The 18,803-nt window shown below is 52.3% G+C and overlaps 5 protein-coding genes across 5 annotated transcripts; 2 read left to right on the plus strand and 3 right to left on the minus strand.

Annotated features, from left to right (window-relative positions):
• Window positions 1-2,631: 2,631 nt before the first annotated feature.
• On the plus strand, window positions 2,632-3,000 carry MYCFIDRAFT_171876 (uncharacterized protein; the record flags this gene model as incomplete). The annotated part of the gene is made up of 5 exons (XM_007925282.1): window positions 2,632-2,703; window positions 2,751-2,778; window positions 2,809-2,838; window positions 2,875-2,946; window positions 2,972-3,000. The coding sequence occupies 5 exons, from the start codon at window positions 2,632-2,634 to the stop codon at window positions 2,998-3,000; spliced, it is 231 nt and encodes a 76-aa protein (XP_007923473.1).
• A 1,183-nt stretch (window positions 3,001-4,183) lies between these two features.
• On the minus strand, window positions 4,184-4,501 carry MYCFIDRAFT_39346 (uncharacterized protein; the record flags this gene model as incomplete). The annotated part of the gene is made up of 1 exon (XM_007924198.1): window positions 4,184-4,501. A coding segment is annotated over one exon (318 nt), but the record flags the coding sequence as incomplete, so codon positions are not given.
• A 3,593-nt stretch (window positions 4,502-8,094) lies between these two features.
• Window positions 8,095-12,951, minus strand: MYCFIDRAFT_94085 (glycosyltransferase family 41 protein; the record flags this gene model as incomplete). Its single annotated transcript, XM_007925283.1, has 2 exons — window positions 8,095-11,548; window positions 12,017-12,951. Coding segments are annotated over 2 exons (4,389 nt in total), but the record flags the coding sequence as incomplete, so codon positions are not given.
• A 224-nt stretch (window positions 12,952-13,175) lies between these two features.
• MYCFIDRAFT_206693 (uncharacterized protein) lies at window positions 13,176-15,700 on the plus strand (the record flags this gene model as incomplete). Its single annotated transcript, XM_007925284.1, has 16 exons — window positions 13,176-13,318; window positions 13,345-13,538; window positions 13,574-14,053; window positions 14,083-14,130; window positions 14,160-14,225; window positions 14,271-14,346; window positions 14,381-14,448; window positions 14,487-14,552; window positions 14,606-14,661; window positions 14,692-14,732; window positions 14,768-14,793; window positions 14,850-14,896; window positions 14,944-15,008; window positions 15,043-15,138; window positions 15,193-15,277; window positions 15,307-15,700. The coding sequence occupies 16 exons, from the start codon at window positions 13,176-13,178 to the stop codon at window positions 15,454-15,456; spliced, it is 1,707 nt and encodes a 568-aa protein (XP_007923475.1). The 3' UTR covers window positions 15,457-15,700.
• Window positions 15,293-18,591, minus strand: MYCFIDRAFT_151075 (uncharacterized protein). Its single transcript, XM_007925285.1, has 4 exons — window positions 17,760-18,591; window positions 16,728-17,658; window positions 16,440-16,676; window positions 15,293-16,389 (listed from the first exon to the last, which is right to left on the minus strand). Exons 1-4 carry the CDS (start codon window positions 18,374-18,376, stop codon window positions 15,520-15,522), a joined length of 2,655 nt encoding a protein of 884 aa, XP_007923476.1. The 5' UTR covers window positions 18,377-18,591; the 3' UTR covers window positions 15,293-15,519.
• Window positions 18,592-18,803: the final 212 nt, after the last annotated feature.

Below are 18,803 nucleotides of genomic sequence, written 5' to 3' on the forward strand. Positions count from 1 at the left end.
ATAGCTATACGGACCGTCGCGTCCGCGTATCCGGACTCCGATTAACTAATAGATTAACGCATAATCCCGCTTAGCTTATCTAGTCCCTCGAGGAAGCTATTAGACTCGATTGCTAGCGAATTCTCGATATAAAAGCTAGAATTTTAAAGATTCTCGAAATCTTTAAAGTTCTTCGCTTAAAGCGGTAGCGCCGTAGAGCCTTAGCTTCGAGCTAATAAGATAATTTAGGAGCCCCGGCACAAGCTCGGTCCGGCTTCTAGCGCGCCTTAGTAAGCCCGAACCCTAAATCTTAGAATTCTTGTTTGTTTTAATTCTAGTTTTTAATTATAACAACTGCTAATACATTATTATAGAAGGGCTATTTTACGAGAACATAGAGGCCGTACGCTAAATTAATAAAGAGACTACCTACGGCGTCGTATATGCTAGCAAAACTAGTATAGAACTGCTAAAAGCCTATCGTACGATCGCGTTTATAGACGCGACGTATAAGACTAATTACCTTAGTTAGTTCCTTTACACTATTATAGTAAAGGACAAATATAGCATTTCTCGTATAGCGGCATATATGCTTTTACCTACTAACGATAGCGATATTGTAGCGGAGTTTTTGCGTACTATAAGCAGGTAGATAGGCGGTATTTAGGTACCTAAATTCCTCCTTATAGACGACTTAGCGGCCGAGCGACGCGCTATTCGTATAGCATTTCCGACGACAATATACCTTCTATACTACGTCTACGTTTAGCGCACTATCGATAGACGCTTTAGCGCGAAAATCTACTAAGAGATACGTAGACACCTTCGCGCCGCCGTTGTTTATCGCTACTTACTTAAAGGCGCGAAAGAGTCGCTCTAAGCCGCTATCGATAACCTCCCTCGAAACAGCGATTACGAGTTAAACTATACCTATTTAGTATAAGACTTCGGTAGCGATATTCGCCTATAGGCAAACTACTATCGCGTCTATAACGTGCCTACTATCGTTAGACAATATAAGGATACTAATATAAATAAGAGCTTTTACGCGTATCTTAAAATAGACGGCAATAAGTCGCTAATAGCGACTAACTTTATACTAAAGGGCGTAGCGATATATATAATATAAGAGAGCGAGCTTAGAGACCTTCGGTCGGATATTGCTAGTAAGTATTAGGCATTAAATATATACCTACTTGCGTATAGCGACGACGACGAGCTCTAGACCTAGCTTCTACGCCTTCTATAGCCTATTTAGCGCAAGATTAGTACTAAGATTAATCGCGTTCTCGACAAGTCCGTATACTAAGACTTAAAGCCGTTATTAACTAAAGAGGCAGGCGCGCTTACCTACGACTATAAATTCTTCCGCTAATATCGTATCCTTTGCGCTAACCTCTAGTATTATTACCTTATACTTAAACGCGTTATTATTAAGGATTATTACTAGTAACAATAGGTTAATATATTCGCTAGACGCGCTCTTAAGGTCTATAAAGAAGACGCTTCTAAGTTAACGGCGGTGCAAGAAGACGCTACTACTAAGGCGGTAGCGGCGTACGCGCCTACCTATCGATTAAACGTCTGCAAGGTACTTGCTAATACGTACGAGTTAATTTTCTAACTTAAGCGCTTATACGACTAACAAGGTATAGACGAGAGCGATAAGCAACGTAAGGTTATTATCTCGAAGATGCTAATAGTCTTCTATAAGAGCGGCGATAATATTAGGAAGGGCTTTACTAAGCTAGTCCTTACTTACTTTAAGACTATATATCCGGACGCTATTCTCGCACTAACAAAAGCGCCGCCGAAGCTATTATAAGCGCTATTGCTAAGCGATATTATATCGAGCTATTACTATCTAAAAGCGACTAACGATATAGCGCTACCGCTAAAGAAGCGGAAGGGTAAGAGCGTAGATACTATAAGTAAAAAGAGGTCGAAGAAACAAGTAGAGAAGTTATATATACCTAACCGAACACTAGCGGCGTTAGTTCTACTAAATCTTAGTAAAAAAGCGGCGTTAGTAGTTCTAGGCGGTACCGACGCGTTCTCTACGCGTTTTCCTTTATAAGCCGCTACGGAGGTAACTTATAGCTATTAAATGCCTTCGTCGACTCTGCTAGCGCTATATAGCTACTTTCCTTACTAAAATAAGTAGTAGAGTAACAATCCGAGTATAATATAGGTCTATAGTAGTATGCCTTATATACCGCCGCCCTCTAATATATATTACTACTATTAATTTGTTAATAATCGCTAACAATACCTTACTTTTTGCTATACCGCTGTTTTGCTAACAAACTTTAGCTTTATTTTTAGTAATATACTTAGTATCTATTAGTAGAGATACGAGGGTCGTTAAAATCTATTAAAATAGTGCGAAATCTATTAAATTGCGACCGTACGACCTCTTATTCGCGATATTTAGTATACTAGCGGAAATCGCACTACTACTACTACTACTACTACCGTCGACCTAGTAACCGCGACGCGCGGCGACTACGAGATTACGTTTTCTATAGTTACGTACACTACGGAGCGGACTTCTATATCTTACCGAGTCCGCTGCGGCAGGCCGAGCTTATTCTTAGTACAAGCGACGCTCGGACGGTAGTATGGGACTTTATACGGGCCCGTTTACCGACCATGCGAAGGTTGATCACAACGTTGCCGCTCTCTCCACGGACCACGGGCGCGCGCGCAACGGCCCTCGAGATCGTGGGAACCCTAAAAAAGCTGTTTATGGACATGTCTTGAACGTTGAGCTTAAATCGATCGAACAGCTCCACTACTGTAGCAACGGCTCCTCAACTGTGCATTGAGCGGCATGCAATCTCCGCCATGACAGGCGTGGTCAGAAAAAATCGTAGGAATAATGCAGCGACGGAGTCGTGGGCGTTCATCATCATCTTGCTGTGCACATGCTCAAGTTCAGGGGACACGTGAGGTTGAGGCAAGACGGTGCTAGGGCATGCCGTCGGATAAGGCGTGAGAGCTGTTGATGCCGAACGATGAACATGTCTGCTCCCGTTGTCTGTTGGAAACGGCGCAATTGCAAATCTTGTACGGGCTAAGGACGAATTGTTTCAAGTATAAGGCTCTCTGCATTAATCATATGGTAGTGGTGTTTGATATTTCTGCAAACACGGCTGAGCCCTCTTGGACACAGGTACAAGTCTTTCACTGGTGCTTGAACGCTATCATAAATCGAATCGACGGCATTGCCTGCTCAATGGGTATAGTCCTAAAACGCCCTCCAAATTCAAAGGTGCTGTACAAGAACAACGTGTACACAAGCTGGATCTTCAAGGAAATCTGTCGTTCAATGCGTGAGGTTGGACAAGCTCATCTTGTCCCTCGGTGAGTCTTCTGGAGATGGTGCTGATGGAATTGGAGTGGCCATACGAGAATCGATGGCCAGCTGCGTCTTTCTGTCGTGTGTCTGGATTCTGTTGTTTCCGCCTGGGTGTCCATTCATTGGAGTCGTCGGCAACTGCTGGGCGATTGGATACGCCGAATGTCTTCGCTGAACTTGGGGCGCCTGCATCGAGTAGTTCTGTGTCAGATTTGCTTGTGAAAGTGGCGATGGCTGTCTCGGTTGAGAAGGCAGGAACGCCGTTGGAGTTGGTAGCGATTGTGGCTGAGGCATGAAAGGCTCTTGGAGCATGGGAGTGTGCTTGCGCATGTCGTGATAATGATCCATGGGCATCCCATGAATTGTGAAGTCGGTGTCCTGCACAAAGGTGCCAGGCACACCAAGGCGCAGCATCGGCGCTGAAGAACGGCGACGGTCTTCTCGTGCACCCGCAAGAGGAGGAAGTTCTACGCCTGCAGGGCCGTGATGGGGTGACCTTGCTGACATCGAAGAGCAGTCAGAAACAAGGGAAGGAGCGCCGTCAGCGGACATGTTGGAGAAGGCCGAAGGTGATGGTAATGGTTGCTCTACCATTCGACCGAACGAGGCCATGTTCTGCGGAAAGCTCATTGGGTGGGGTGGGTGAGCATGAGGGTACATCTGCTGTGCAAAATACTGCGTTGGCATCATCTGCGGTGGATTCCAACCGTTGGGTAGCGCGTGCTGCATCGGCGGTGGTGGTGGAGGAAGGCTTTGGATTTGGGTGTGCGCGTGCGCGTGCGTGTGCGTCGACTGCTGGTGGCGGACTTCATATTCTGCCCGGCGTTGCTGCTGGTTGCGTCGACGTCTGTTCATGCCACCATTCCACCAATTCTTCACGGCGTTGTCGCTACGGCCACGGAGTCTTCTGGCGATTTCTGCCCATCGCTTGCCCATTTCGGCAACCATCTGCTCGATGAGAACTCCCTCCTCCGGGGTAATGGGGTCATGGTTCAGATTTGGTTTGAGGTTCTGGTGATAACGCTCCCGGCACTGCTTTGGAGACCTCGTTTGGATGGTAGTTGAAATTCGTACCCAGTTGTGAGCTCCGTGGACCTGGACGAGGTGAAGCAGCATTTGGTCTTCTTGCTGCGACCAAGGGCCGCGTTTGTGTTGAGGCATGATGGCCGCGTATGGGCAAAGTGATTTTTTGAAGGCGCTATGAGGTGAAGTTAGTTGCTTGCCATCGAACACGAGTGAGTCGTTGATAGATACCGATGGAGGACGTTGACTGACTTGTGCAGCAATGAAGGCGAAGCGACGACGGAGAGCCGTTGTATTGCGACAGATGGCGTTGGAGAGTGAAGCGCGGCGACGTTGGTGATGGTCTCAAGAATCGAGATGGGTCCAGGTTAGGGAATATGTACAAGCGATGGCGGTTGATCTGAGGCTGAATTAGGCCAAGTGAGTTGGTGAAAGCAGCAAGGTAATTAGAATTAAGTTTGGTCTGTCGATTAGACTTTCGTTCTTCCGAGAGCATAAACGATGTGAACGAGGGGCACAACTTCACACAGCTGTAACGACGGGGCCGATCAAGAGTCTACATGAAGGAGGTCGTCGCCACTAATTGTATAGCAAGCGTCGCAAAGGAGGTTCAGCAGGCAAAAAGTGAGATGTACAACGTGTAATTGTCGGACCAGCAAAGAGGTGTGCGCCAACCACGGTCGGCTCAATGGTGATGGGTGATGAGTCGAGGTGCTGCTCGACTATGGTGGTGGTTATGATGATATGAAAGAGCCCGTCCCAAAGTCCAGTCTGCTGGTCCGCGATGCAGACAGGGGCCGTGGACGCGCCTCAATGCAGCCAGGGATCTGCCCATGTCGGTGCATGTGGTCAACGCCGCTTGCAGGGAGCCCGCTGGTATGCTCGGATCTGTCCTGCTGACCAGGGGTACGAATCTACTACATACATCGTGGAGCAACGAGAAATATCCATCATGACTGAGGGCTCCGTTGATAGCACCGCCGCAATTGTTCACACTTTGCGTGCGAGTTGACCAATGAACGACACATGGCACACTTTGAACGGAGAACTGCACGGGAGTCACGTCCAGATTCGCGCTGCATCCTGCGCCATCCAAGGCGCTCTTGTCATCCCACTTTGGCCGAGCTCGCACAGGCTTTTGAGCGTCATGATCACAGTCCACATGGCGGCGTAGCTTCCAGCCGTACGATTCATCTGTCTCTTCCTGTGTCCTCTGGACCAAGTACCCATTGTCCTCAAAGGCTGCGGGGCAAGCCGACCGTCAACCTTGCTCCTGAAGCATTTTTAGATGGTTGTGATGGCAGTTTGGATGTTTCAAGCCTTCCAGTGGCGGTGCACCTTTGCCATGATATGCCGTCTACCTCTCCTGTCGGCCTGCTGCAAGAGTGAGTGAGCCTTGTGCTTCCTTCAACAAGGTCATCAATTATTAGTGGGCTGCGGTCCTCTTTGCGGTGGCGGACAGATGGACTTTTGTGATGGGGATTGATTGAGTGCTCACGGAGATCTGCCTGCCGATTCCACTTGACCCATCTGATACCCAACTTGCATCACGTTCGGATTCGAGATCAGAAGATCATCGCGCCGAAGCCATCAAAGTTCGCTTGTCCGCGACAAGTTGCTGGGCTGTGGATCAGAACAGCACGGGAGGTGCTCCTGGCCCCGATTCTTTATGTAATTCCTGCGCTCTCGCTTCTTTCCACTCGATAAAAACATCCATCCTGGTTTCCAGCAAGCACATGCATCCCATCAACGATGGCTGCGTGTTGGCATGCAAACGAACACCGCGACGCGCACTGTCGTGTGATGATTTGAGATTCGGCATTGACGACGAGTCAATGTGTGCTCGAACAGGCGCAAGCAACACGGGTTTCCTTGCTGAGACACATGGGAACTCTCCACACTGGCTTTGCCACGGTCCAAGAATACTCCAAGGTTATGCTTCAAAAGCGCCCCTGGAGAGTCTTACTGCGACCTCACCCATGAGTGCATACCAGCGGCGATATTGTGATGGACTTCTCAACCTTCTGAAACTCAGCTTGTCGTGAACAATCATGTCAAAGCGCCAGAGGCCGGACGGCAGATCGTGTGGGACAAGCGATGCGATGCGCTCAGAAGATCTCCGCTTCATCCTTGTCACAAACCTTCCTGCTTTCGGGTTGCGCATGCTGCACCAAGACTCCCATGCTGACTTGGATACCATGCTTGCTGGCTTTTGGATTAGCAGACTTACTAGCTGTGAAAAGAAAGAACTCGCAGAAGGCTCTTGAAGACCACTACTCAACCTCCTGACTCTGTTCAACAACGCCGACCTCTGTTCTATAAACGAAAACGCCTCGGCGCCCTAACCCAATGCACCCTGTCCCGGGCCGCACCGAAGCTTCCACATCGTCGTGCTTTGCTCTAGCGCAGAGCTTAATACCGCGCACCCGTCACTGCCGTCAGATGCAGATGCAGATGCAGATGCAGAGGCCTCGTGGAGGCTTTCAGCTTCTGCATCTTCTTCAGCTGCGACAGACGTGGAGCCACACCATAACACAAGTCTGGCGGATGTGCCTCCAAGGTGCATGTCTGCATCTTGCATCTCGCCCTGCTGCGGCGAAGTGAAGCGAGCGTCGTCCCGTCGTCCCGATACATGCTGTGGCACACACCACGCCGACTATCGAATCGTAGCCGACAGGCCCTCGCTCACTTGCCACACAGTCTGATGGACAACGTCTGCCCTGCACAAACATCAGCCCCGATTGCCGACCGAGCGCTTCTAACCACTATACCGTCTACGATCTACTGATCATGCAAAGACTTGAAGCACGAACTCCACCCAGTCGATCGATGCATTGAACAACTCAACCACAGGAGGCTACACACACACAATTGAACGACGCTCTCACACATCCACGCATCCATAAGTGCTCACGACGGACATGCTATACAGTGCGAGGCATCAACACCTTGGCGACATCCCGATTCCAGAAATGAATGATCCAAAGAGGAAAGAGTGAAATGTAGACTCGCAATTTCCAAGCTTGGGAAATGCGGAGACTTTGCTCTCCAGAACGTGCCACAACCACTGCCGCGCGTGCGTGCATTGAGGCTCGCGGCAGAGCGCACCAGAATACCGAGCGCTATCATATTCTCCGGTCTACTTGATGTTCCCCGACCGTTATAAGATCAAGAACGGTTCTAGCCTGAACGCCGCCCTGACTGCCATCCGCCATGGAACCAGCTTGAAGACTTTCTTTGATGAATCGAGCTGCGCTCATTTCACTGCTTGGCCAGACCAAATTCTAAGTAGTGACCGATTCCTCAACTCACCGTTCGAGCGTTCGTACCACCTTGGCAGTAACGACGCTGTCGCCAGTTAGTTGTTGTCGACCTGCTGATGGCCACGGCCCAGCCACTTAAATTTCCCACGGTACTCAAAGCGTCAGCTCGTCCAACATCCATGGACTCCGAACAGATATCATCTTACGCCCAACCTGAATACAAACAAGCAGGTCGAGAACGACAGTCAAATGAGACGGGGCGTCGGTCCGTTCACAACAAAGCGGGTATCTCTATTCCCATGACATAATCTCACAGCTGCTGTGAAGCGACCGATTTCCGATATCGCCCAAGATCATGACTGACACCTTCCCAAAATCCAGAATCGTGAAACATGGAAGACCAAAATCCTAACTCCATCGCTCATGCTCGAATCGAACTCAAGACGTCGACGTTCCCTTCCTTGGGACGTGCTCAAGCCAAATATCGCCACCTTCGCCCCCAACCCACCGTTTCCAAGCTTCTTCGTACGCGTCTTCGAGATCTTGAACCCATCTCTTCGTGTCGAAGAGCGCGCTCTTCCATCGTGCGTGGAAAAGCATCTTCCGGAGGTCCATCAGCCTGCCGTGGCCAACGCCCTGCCCACCTTGAACATAAGAAAATGATTTGCCAAGAGCCACCGCCTTTTCCTCGTACTCTTCTTCGCTCGCAGCAATGAGCTCCCTAGCAGCGCGTTCGCCCTCGGCATTCTTGGGCAAAGCGCCTTTCAAGATGCTGGCGGCCATTCGACTGCACATCTTGTATGGATATCGCGGAAGTGTCAATAAAGGCGTGCCACTCCAGAGCACATCAGCAGCAGTTGTATGAGCGTTGCACTCCGCTGTGTCCACCACCAAGTCACAAATTCGAGCCCGAGAGATGTGAAGGTGCTTGGGTGCCACATCTGTGAAGATGACACGCGAAGCGACCTCAGCTCCCGCCCACATGCGTGCTGTTGCGAGCAAGTGTGATTCGCCAAGGTCGGGAAAGCGAAGGAGCCACAAGATAGAATTCGGCACACGCGCGAGAATGCGTAGCCAGGTGCGGAAAGTGGTCGGCTCGATCTTGTAGAGCTGATTGAAATTGCCGAAAATGATGGTGTCATCTGCAAGTTGTGGGAACAGCTCTTTCCGCATCTTCCACCGTCGTCTCTGCTCCTCCTCCCAGTCGAGTGGCCGCTCGTGTGCGTCAGGCGCGCTCTGCTTATGATCACAACAGAAGAACGTGTCTCGGCAGTAGATGATGTTCTCACCGTACACCCATTCGTCGTTCTCGCTTGCACTTTTTTCGTCCTGCAGTTTGTCTTCCAGATCCACGTTCCTGCGCCATGGCCGTAAGGTATCCACAGGCACGGCTGTCTCGTCCGCGAGGAGATAGTCGCACCATTCGGCACCGAGAGTCCCTGCAAATCCCATAAAAGACATCTGGATGGGAGCAGGTCTCGCGGCGAAGACTTCATTGCGAGCGCCACGCGTATATCCGTTGAGATTCACCAAGATGTGGATGCCATCTTTCACGATTTGGTTGACCAATCTTTCGGCGGACCAGCTGCTTGCATCGTGGAAAACCGGTGCTTCGCTCTGGATTTGCTGGCGGTGGCTGGAGTTGTCACTGGCTGTCGTCGCGTAGCAATGTGCTTCCACGCGGTCCAGGTCATGCATGCCAAAGACTGACTGCATCAAGTGTGCCAACGGGTGGTTGTTGAAGTCGGAGGACACATATCCAACGCGCAGGCATGGCGAGGGCGGTTTCGGGGGCGGGTACACCTGCTTTGGAAGCCAAGGCGAACGAAGGGTTGATACGGAAATTCTGAGGCCATTGCGTTGCGATATGAGTCGGATCTGCTTTGCCGACATCGGACAGGTGAATGTGTGGAATGGCAAGACGGTCGGCGCTGCGGGCACGAAAAGTGCTGCTGGCAGTCGAGGCCTGTTGTAGCTTGTTGGGGTTCGCTGTCGCTTCTTCACGTAGAGATCGCGGTACCAGTGCCAGCCAATGCGCCTCGTCGCACGCTCCACAAGTCTTGTGATCCGGGCACCTTCCCATCGATGTCCTGTCCATTCAGATAGCATCTTCCGAAGGCTGCGCTCTCGTTCAGCGACCTCATCAGGGCGTCCGTCCAAAATGGTTAGTTGCTGGACCAGATCTTCAAGTGATGTTGGCCCCAGTGAACCGCGACCCCAGGTCTCACCTTCCGCAAGCTGTTTCTCGACAATGTCGATGACTCGCTTGATCCAGCCCGAGCTGCTCGCGCCGGCTTGCCTGGCATCCAGCAGCATGCCGTTAGTATCGACATGCCATCTGTCTCTCTTGCCACCATCTTCAGCAATACCACCACGAGCTTGCCATCCGCAGACAGAATTGAGTGCATTCGCCAAGCCACAGACGGCTTCCGCAAAATCCGGGTTTACCTCAACGGCCCGCTTGTAGTACACAATGGCATCGCTGATCCTACCCTTGTCCTTGACGGCATTTGCGAGGTTCGCGAGAGCGATGTCGAACTTACCGTCGCAGCTTACTGCGCGCTCGTACATATTGATGGCCGCATCGAGCTGACCGATATCCTTGAGCAAGCTGCCGAGGTTGGTATATAAATGCGCATGTTGCTGGTCTAGTTGCAATCCGTAGTTGTAATACTGAAGGGCAAGTGCAACTCCGCTTCCCGGAGCGACGCCAGGAATATCAAGGCGTTGATGCGGCGTTGTTGGCGAAGGGGTGGTGACTTGTTGCACGCTTGCCAGGAGGATGCCAACATTATTTGCCGTGGATGGACTGGGCTGAAGAGACAGGGATAGATAGTACAGGGCGAGAATGTCCCGGACGCCGTGAGCAAGCGGCGTGACCCCGACAGACCGGCTTGCATTCGACATGCCATCCTGGAAGATCTTGGCGAGCGACAACAACGAGTTGCTCGTTGTTGAAATCACTGCTTTTCTGGCAAGACTCTGAGGGCCGCCTGTTACATACCGTAAACCAGGTAGCTCGCCAATGTAGGGAAAGCACAATTTTGCAGTTGCAAGGGCCTGCTCAGGCGACAAGAGGATAGGCTCCGGCGATAGCTGTCTTGGCGCGCCTTGATGAGGTAGACGTTGTTGAACGGTGGATGTGACGACCGAGAGAATGTGATGGACGAGTCCTTGGATGCCTTCTAGATTTCTGCCCGCAGCGATGAGCACAGCGTCTTCGAAAGCTTTGGCCGCACCGCCATTGTCACCCAAGCCATACAGCATGTTGCCTTTCGCATGGATGAGAGCCAGGATCCGCCCATTATCGCATCCAGGAATGGCAAAGCCGCTCGACCCAAAGCCGGGCTCAGATGACTCCGCTGTGTGCCGCGTATCTAGTAGAGAGGAGCCTTCGTTGTCCACATCAAAGTCATAGGATATCTTGTCAGACTGCTCTGATATGGCAGGTGATCTGCTGGCGGTCGATGAGGTCTCACTCTGCCGATCTGAGACCTTGAGTGTTTCCGGACTCTTGGACTGTCGCAGACAACGCTCGACGTACTCGATGACTTTGATAGCGTCTTTACTTCTCTGATCGTTGCAAAGGAGACCAACCAGGTGCTCCACAGCTTCGAAGTGATTCGGAGCAGCTTTGACAACTTTCTGCCAATGCCTCTCGGCTTCTTGACGTCTCCCGAGCGCAAGCAGTGTAGCTGCAAGATTTGATGTTGCCTCAAGGTGCTTGGGGTCGATTTCTAAAACCTTTGTATACCAGCGGAGTGCTTTCTGATAATTGCCTAGCCCATAGGCTAAACAGCCGCCCAAGTGCATCCCATCTATCCACTGCCACTTTGCCTCGTCGCAAATTTTGGTAATGAGCGATAAGGCTTGAGTGGCGCGAGAAGGCGGGGAGTCGTCGTGTAGAACGGGAGGGAGAATGCTTGCAATCGATGATCCCGTTGAACGGCGTAAAGTGCGGTGCTGATCAATTGGCTGAGTGGCAGTCTGGGACAAAGGCTGCTGGTTAATTCTCTGATACTGGTCATGCGATGCACGTCGTTGATATTCATTGTCGACAAACTGAACGTCGCCTGGCGAGTATGTCTGTGGTGTTCCTGCTTTCGGTGTGCTACTGTCGTCTTGCTGGGTCTCTGGTGCTGATTCGGGACGAGAAGAGTCAACGACTGAATCTTCCTCGACTTTCGCGCTCTGAACCTCGCCATCACTTGTCGCTTCCGTGAGTTGCAACAAAGATCCAGATGCTGACGCTTTTGGTGGCTTTGGGTAGAAGCTCGGGCGAGGCGGAATATGCTGTTGCCCGTGTGCGTGCCTCGCTTGCTGCTGCTGGCGTCGTGTGTGGTGGATGAATGCTAGCAATTCCCTGTACTGTTGCAGGGCCCATTGAAACGTTCTGTCGCGCTGTCGGCCATTCGGAGACGAGGAACCAAATTCATTTTCGATTGTGTGGTCGTGTGAGAGGCCATCCGAGCCGCTTTGGGGAGCCGCTTGCAACGCCGCAGCGTATCTGCTGTCGGGAAGCAAATGGCCCGAATTAATGTAACCTAGCCCGAGTGAATTGGTGTGTTGATGGCCCGGCGAAAATAGCTGAGGTTGAGCAAATGGACCTGCACCAGGTATGGCCGCGAAAGAGTTCGACTGCTGCTGCTGTTGCCATAAGTTGGCTTGATATGGAAGCTGTGAGCTGGGCAAAGAATCATGGAAGCCCGCTGGGGTGGGGACAGGGTGGTGATAGAATCTGGGATCCCGAACGGCGGCCGGTCGATAAGGGACATAAGTACCATCATGCCAGTATGGGCCGTACGGACCTGTGCCTTGACCACCTGAAGCAGTAGGACCTAGATACTGGAAGGAGGGTTGAATGACACTCGGAACAGTCTGACCGTAATATTGCTGGACGTTGAAGTGCTGCTGCATCGGCATCTGGTTCAACATGGAGTCCATCACGGGAAATGTGCTCAACGGCTGAGGAAAGTGCGCATGAGGCTGGGCTTGCCAGCCAGGCCCCATTTGGGAACTCCATGTGTTGAGATTGGCCGGGTGTCGCTGCTGCTGTTGTTGATGTTGCAAGAATGTCCGCTTTACATTTGGCACGGGCGCGTGGATCGGTCTGCTGGAGGTTGTGTCGCTGAGAGGTAGTAGTTGATGTTTATGAGGCTGTGTCTCATCCTCAGCGGCGCCATCATATCCCGCGTTCAAGGTGCCATTGGGTGTCTTCCGTCGCAAGGTATTCTCAGCACGAGGCGTGTGGCCTCTACTTTCGTCGTGGTCGACGTGGCTGTGGTGCCTGCGAAGGCTGGCATGATGAATAGGCAAGGCGTATCTTTGAGTTAAGAAGGGCATGGACTCGGATGACTGTCGGCGATCCGTGCTCGGGTACGTGACATCGGCGCTCATGTTGGTCGTAGCGCAGGCCCAGTGGCTTTGACGCTCACAGGTCTAGCACTGCGCTGAGAGGGCTTGCCAGCTCACCGGTGCGGATGAGTTCCTATGCCTTTGCGAAGCCCAGAAAATATCACGCATGACATCTCGTAAGCTTGTTGGTGATCATGAACCGCAGCGACCGATGTGCTCAGCGCCGTCTGCCTCGCGTGTGCTCGCGTGACCAATACGTTCACGCAACGTTGTTCGCCTGGCTGCGAATTGGCCTACACGACGTATGCTCGTGGGCCGGCTGGGCCAGCGATGTTATGTGCACACAAATGCTGGCAGCCGCAGCCGCGAGACAGGCACGGACACGGGCACGGATAGATTAGCGATGGCGACGTGCAGACAGCCGTGTCGCTCTCGGAATGAGGGGGCAACGCGCGACGGGGGCCCGCATCAACCTCAGCAGTGCGTGATACCAGACCACAATTGTTCGCCTCCCAAGCAAGGGATCGCACTGCTGACGATCGTGCTTCGCTGCGCCGGTGCGGCTGCTTACAGAGTCCGCGGCAGGGTGCAGCAGCAGCAGCAGCAGCAGCAGCAGCAGCAGGAGCAGGCGTGTGTGGAGGGTGTGGTGTCTTCAACGTACTGTGCGGCGGCGCGGCGCGCGGAATGCAGACGTTCTGTGTATCTCCGCGACCAGGTGCTCGGCGTCAACGCTGCTACGGTCGCTGTTGCTGTTGCTATTGCTGTTCCTGGCAACCCATAGATAGCATAGCATGCTCTTGCTCCTCCCGGCTGCCTCCCGTGTGGATCCTCTCTGCCTGGACTGATGATTGCCCGCCTGTCCGCTTGTTCGCGTCGTCGTCTCTTCCCAAAGCTGGCGTCCACGCTCGTGCTGCCGGTAACGAGCAATGTGCCGCTTTCACACGTCTACGCCCACGGCCTGCCTTGGCTCGCGGGATTCCCGGCTGTGCGGCGGCGCAGGCCTGGCTCTCTGTCTGCTCGGTAGGTGTATGGCGCAAGGCTCGCGGTGCGTGCAACGATATGGTCGACGCGAGTCTGCTACGAGGGCAGGGCAGGGCAGAGAGGGTGAGGAAGAGAGCGGAAAAGAACAGTGGTTGTCTGGCAAATGGCGTTCTGCCAAACACATGAGACTTCGTTAGTGCATCAGCATGCACGAGAGCGCGACGCCATGCGCAAGGATGCGCAGCTGCATCCAGCGTTCATTCGTGCAGATCGAAAGCTACGCTCGAAGATGCCATTCTAATTTCTAGCTGCTGCGGGCCGGGGCAAGGACAAGTCGAGCCTGTCGAGCAGACGAGGCCAACAGGCACAGCGTGTCTCTGCCAAGTGTCACCACCGCTATTATTATTGCACACAGAAGCGCCGCCAGTGCAGCATCCGATCCTTCGGCACAGCACCACCAGGACCACCACCAAGCTCAGCACGCATGTGACCGGCGTCCGGCGTCCGTAAACGAGGCGTTGCAGATTCTCGGCGGGTGGCTGGCTCGGGCTGCAGCGCGCGTGCTACCCAGGGCCACCAACCGCAGATTTGTCTGCTACGCTCTCCCTATTCTAATCTTTGGGCATCGTCGCCAACCCGCCAGACTTCTCATGCATATCATCACGGCTTGATGACGGCCACCGTGCTGCAGGCTGCAGCGTCCGGGCCCCGCTGCCTGTGGTGCACCAGCTGGTGACCAGCACGAAGACGTTGAATTGGATCGCCTACACGTGATGCTATTTGCAACCTCGTCCTGTCTGCGCAGTGCGGACATGTGCATGGTTGGAAACCGTGCGGCCTCCGAAAAAGACGCACTGATGAATCCACTTCCTCCGCCACTGGCTGAGCCTTGCAGCCCCACCTCTTGACCTCTGATAATGGGCCATTCTCAGAAGTTCCATTGCATTTGGACACGCTCTGCCGGCACTGTTCTCTGCACAGAATTCGCAATGCCCGCGTTTCAAGCAAAAGCCAATCTACACCGAGTCGTCGTTTGCATCGACTTTGTGACGCGTCCTTCGAGATGGTGAAACATCCGAGTCCGCGATCCCACATAATTCATGTCATGCACCGAAGAGCCTCAAACGCCTGGCTCGAGAACAATGCCTTGACCGGTGGACACTGCAGGAAATCAATGTGCTCTTGTTGCACACTTCCGAGCCGACGTTAATGCTGTGACCAACATCGAAGAGCGGCCAACCACATGAGCCTGTTCTTATCGCCAAGGGAGGATTGGATTACAGGTGAGTATACATTGTTTCATGACTTGGGATTTGTTCTCGAGGAAGTTCTTTGTAGACAGAGTCTCTGCCAGCTCATACAGCCATGAGGCAAAATGCTGTGCTCACTGTACATCAACGCTGGTCAGAAAGCTTTTCATCGATCATTTCTAACACCGTCTGCTGTATACATGTCTCCAGAACGCCTCGCCTGCTTTCGAAAAACAAGATGTAAAACAAGAAATCTAGCCCATAAAAACCATCATGCAAAGAACCTAGGCCATTTCTTCTGCAGACGTTATCGCGTTCCTGCAACGTTCTCCTCCTCATCTGCTTCCGGCCTCTTCGATCTCCGTCGTGATGGTGGCCCGCCCTCGTCTTGTGTAAAGCTCGCATCGTCTTGAATCATTATCGAGCCCTCCGCACCGCTGCCAGCAGAATCGAGCCCAGACTCCTGCTCTAGGTATTGATGGAATGTGCTCTCCCTCTCAGTCGCTCGGAGAGCTTGATCGACACTCTTGAAGAAGTTGTGTTCGCCACCGCATACATCAACTATGCCAGACGTCTTGAACAGCTGCCAAACGTGATTCCGTTTACTTGGTATTCGGCAGAAGAATACCTTGGTGCCATTATTGATATACTCTTCGACGATCTCGAGGAGTACTTGCGTGGCAGCGTAATCCATGCCTGTCACGCCATGGATGTCGAATATGACGTTCTTGTTGTGTTCCTTCTTGCGGACTTGCGGGAGCGCGGGATGTGCATTCTGGGTACCATGGATCTCAAGACGACGTAGACGGTCTTTCAGCGATCCCGTGTTGGCAAACGTGAGCGGCTCTGGGATCTTGACGATCAAAGAATGCGGCACCAGTTCGACGACATCCTCTGCAGCCAGTACTTCTGCATTTTCAAAGTCGTTGGTGCCAGGAACGCGACCCAAGATCTGGATTCTTGGTCGAGTGGCATGCTTCATGAGACGGATCAGACTGAAGATAATGCCAACAATAATGCCACCTCTTAACGACCAGAAGAAAGTGGTGAGGAACACGAGCAGCATCAGGAAAAGTTCTACATAGCCTCCGATGCGCCAGAAGAATTTGATGTCATGGGGCGCCTCTTCTAGCAGCGAGATCGACACGACCGTGATCATGGCGGATAGAACGCCTTTCTGTAAGCTCGTGTTAGCGAATTTTCTTCGTCTATGTGGACACCACTCACCGGTATGTAGTAGAAGTACGGCAGGAGGAAAAGCGTGCACAGGACCGTGATGATCGAAAGGAGAATGCTGCTCATTGGCGTTTTCCCGCCTGTGCTCGCATTCACCTTGGATCGACCATAGCCACCGAAAGCTGGCAGCGCCATGAAAACCCCACCAAGAACGTTTGCGACACCGAGCGCGACAAGTTCACGATTCGACGAGACGCTGATGCCACGAATGCCATCACTCTCCTCCACCTCTTCTGTAGTGCCATTTTGGTTGGTCTTTGTGACGATGTGCGTCTTGACATTGCTACTTCCTAAGCTCTTTGCTGCAACACAGCTCTCGAAGAATCCCAACAATGCAATGATGAAGGCAGTCTCAAATGCGTCGCTAACGTATTTGAAATTCTCCGGAGCAAAGGGCCAGTGGGGCTCAAAGACCCTGGCGCCTTGGGGTGGTCGAATATCTCCTAGAATTTCGATACCTTGAGCTTGCCAATCGAATCGCCAAGCAAAGACTGCTGATAATACGACGATGGCAAATCGATCAGGCAGGAACACCACCCAGCCCAGGTTAGGAAGTGGTTGGAGGCTGCGCTTCAGTTCTCTGAGAAGCAGAATTATCCCAACAGCGCCGAAAGACACTGCGCACGTGGACTTGCTCGCCTCGTGTATGTGATCAAAGATGAACATCAGAGACTCGAGTGGAGAGCCATGTGCTCGTCTAGAATGCTCAGCGAGCTGGTCCAGTCCCATCTCCGGCACCAGTTGATTGATGAAGATGACCAAGCCAATAGAGCTAATAAAACCGCGCAGGAAAGGTCGTGACAACACGCTGTCCAAGAAGCCCAGACGAAGTAGACCTGCAACGAAAATGATGGCGCCTGCCAGACCCGTGACCATTCCACCCACTTGCCCAGCTTTCATGCCGTCATCATCACTGAAGTGGCCAGCTTTAATGGCTTGGGCAACAACGCTGCCCGTCAGAAGTGATCCCGCAGCCTCAGGTCCGACTACCATCTGTGGGCAAGTGCCAAGAATGGCATAGATGAATGGATTGATGGCAAAAGCATACAGACCGTTCACAGGCGGCATGTGGGCAAGATTAGCGGCATAGGAAAGTGCCATTGGCACATAGAACGAGGCCATGGTTATGGCAGCAACCAAGTCTCCTCGTAAGAACTTCCATCGATATTGTCGAATCCAGTTTGTAATTGGAATGTAGTAGTACATGTACCTATGGAGACATTAGTGAGTTTGAAAGAGACGGAAACGTATGGTTTAATTGAAGCCAGAATAAGGGATTCTAGTATTGCTCCATGGCTAGCAGAAACGCACATTAATCGCTCACGTTTTATGCCGGCTCGTGAGGCAAGCCAGTGTGTAGTGCCTCGTTTCTTCGGCATTCCCAGCAGACCATCTGTGACGCTATCAGGCAGCGAAGCCACAAGACCTGCATTCGATTGCCGGTTCACGTCGTCCGTAGTCGGAAATCGGCCAGCCAGCGACGGTCTGTGTTCCTCAAAGCTCCCAACTGTTTCCGCGTAGCCACTGGCAAAGCTGCCGTAGCCACGCGAATGCTTAGGTCTTGCGAACCATGTCCCATGTTCCTCATGATTGTATCTATTCAGCAAGGCCGTTGCGGCATTGGGAGCATCCCGAGGCTCGTCAATGGTGGCTTCCTGCTGTTTAGCATCGAAGTCTACGTCGGCGGCGGCGCCGGGTGCATGATCTTGAGGATGAATGCCGTCTGCCTGTAGATCAGGAGCGATTCGACGATTCTCAGGCGACGGCGAAGGCATGTGCGTTTGTCTAAGATGTGAAGGATGCGGAGGTATGTGTTGATTCCGGCTGTCTCGAGGATTGGGACTTCCAGGACTTCCAGGACTTTGCGGGCTGGCTGGCCTATCTCTAGGACTGGCACTGGAGCGCGGAGTTGGTGAATCAGAGGACATGGCCAGCGTCCCAAGGCTGCTCGTGATACCACGCTATGAGGTAAGGGCGAGGCAGAGAATGCGGTATATATGGAAGAAGCTTTCACGCTTCACACTGACTGCCGCGTGTAGTACGGCGCATAGACCCTCGCCGGCTGAAAAGACAGTTGCGTCGCGGGCATGGCAATGAAGACTTTCAAGCAAACATCGGTGAGGTCTACGCCAGAATACAGCGCACTGTTCTCACAAGCGTGGATGACCTTGTCTTGTCAAAACATCCAAGTCAAATCGCGGCTTCGTGGAGGTCTGCTGACTGAGATCATGCTGAATCACTGCTGCCCATCGGCACAAGGCTAATCAAACGCCGACGCCGACTCCAATGCCAAGAGAAAGCTTCGACGCTTTGCACACAGCGGGAAAGCGACTTGAGATTTTGATTCCCTCCAAG

This window comes from Pseudocercospora fijiensis (assembly GCF_000340215.1).
Source record: "Pseudocercospora fijiensis CIRAD86 unplaced genomic scaffold MYCFIscaffold_2, whole genome shotgun sequence".
NCBI lineage: Eukaryota > Fungi > Ascomycota > Dothideomycetes > Mycosphaerellales > Mycosphaerellaceae > Pseudocercospora > Pseudocercospora fijiensis.

Excerpts from the sequence above, each read along its gene's own strand:
- MYCFIDRAFT_151075 (XM_007925285.1), bottom strand. The coding sequence starts at position 18,376 with ATGTCCTCTGATTCACCAACTCCGCGCTCCAGTGCCAGTCCTAGAGAT. Across the intron at positions 17,659-17,759 it reads ATAAAACGTGAGCGATTAAT|GTACATGTACTACTACATTC; the intron begins GTGCGTTTCTGC and ends ATGTCTCCATAG. Across the intron at positions 16,390-16,439 it reads CGTACTTCTACTACATACCG|AAAGGCGTTCTATCCGCCAT; the intron begins GTGAGTGGTGTC and ends ACGAGCTTACAG.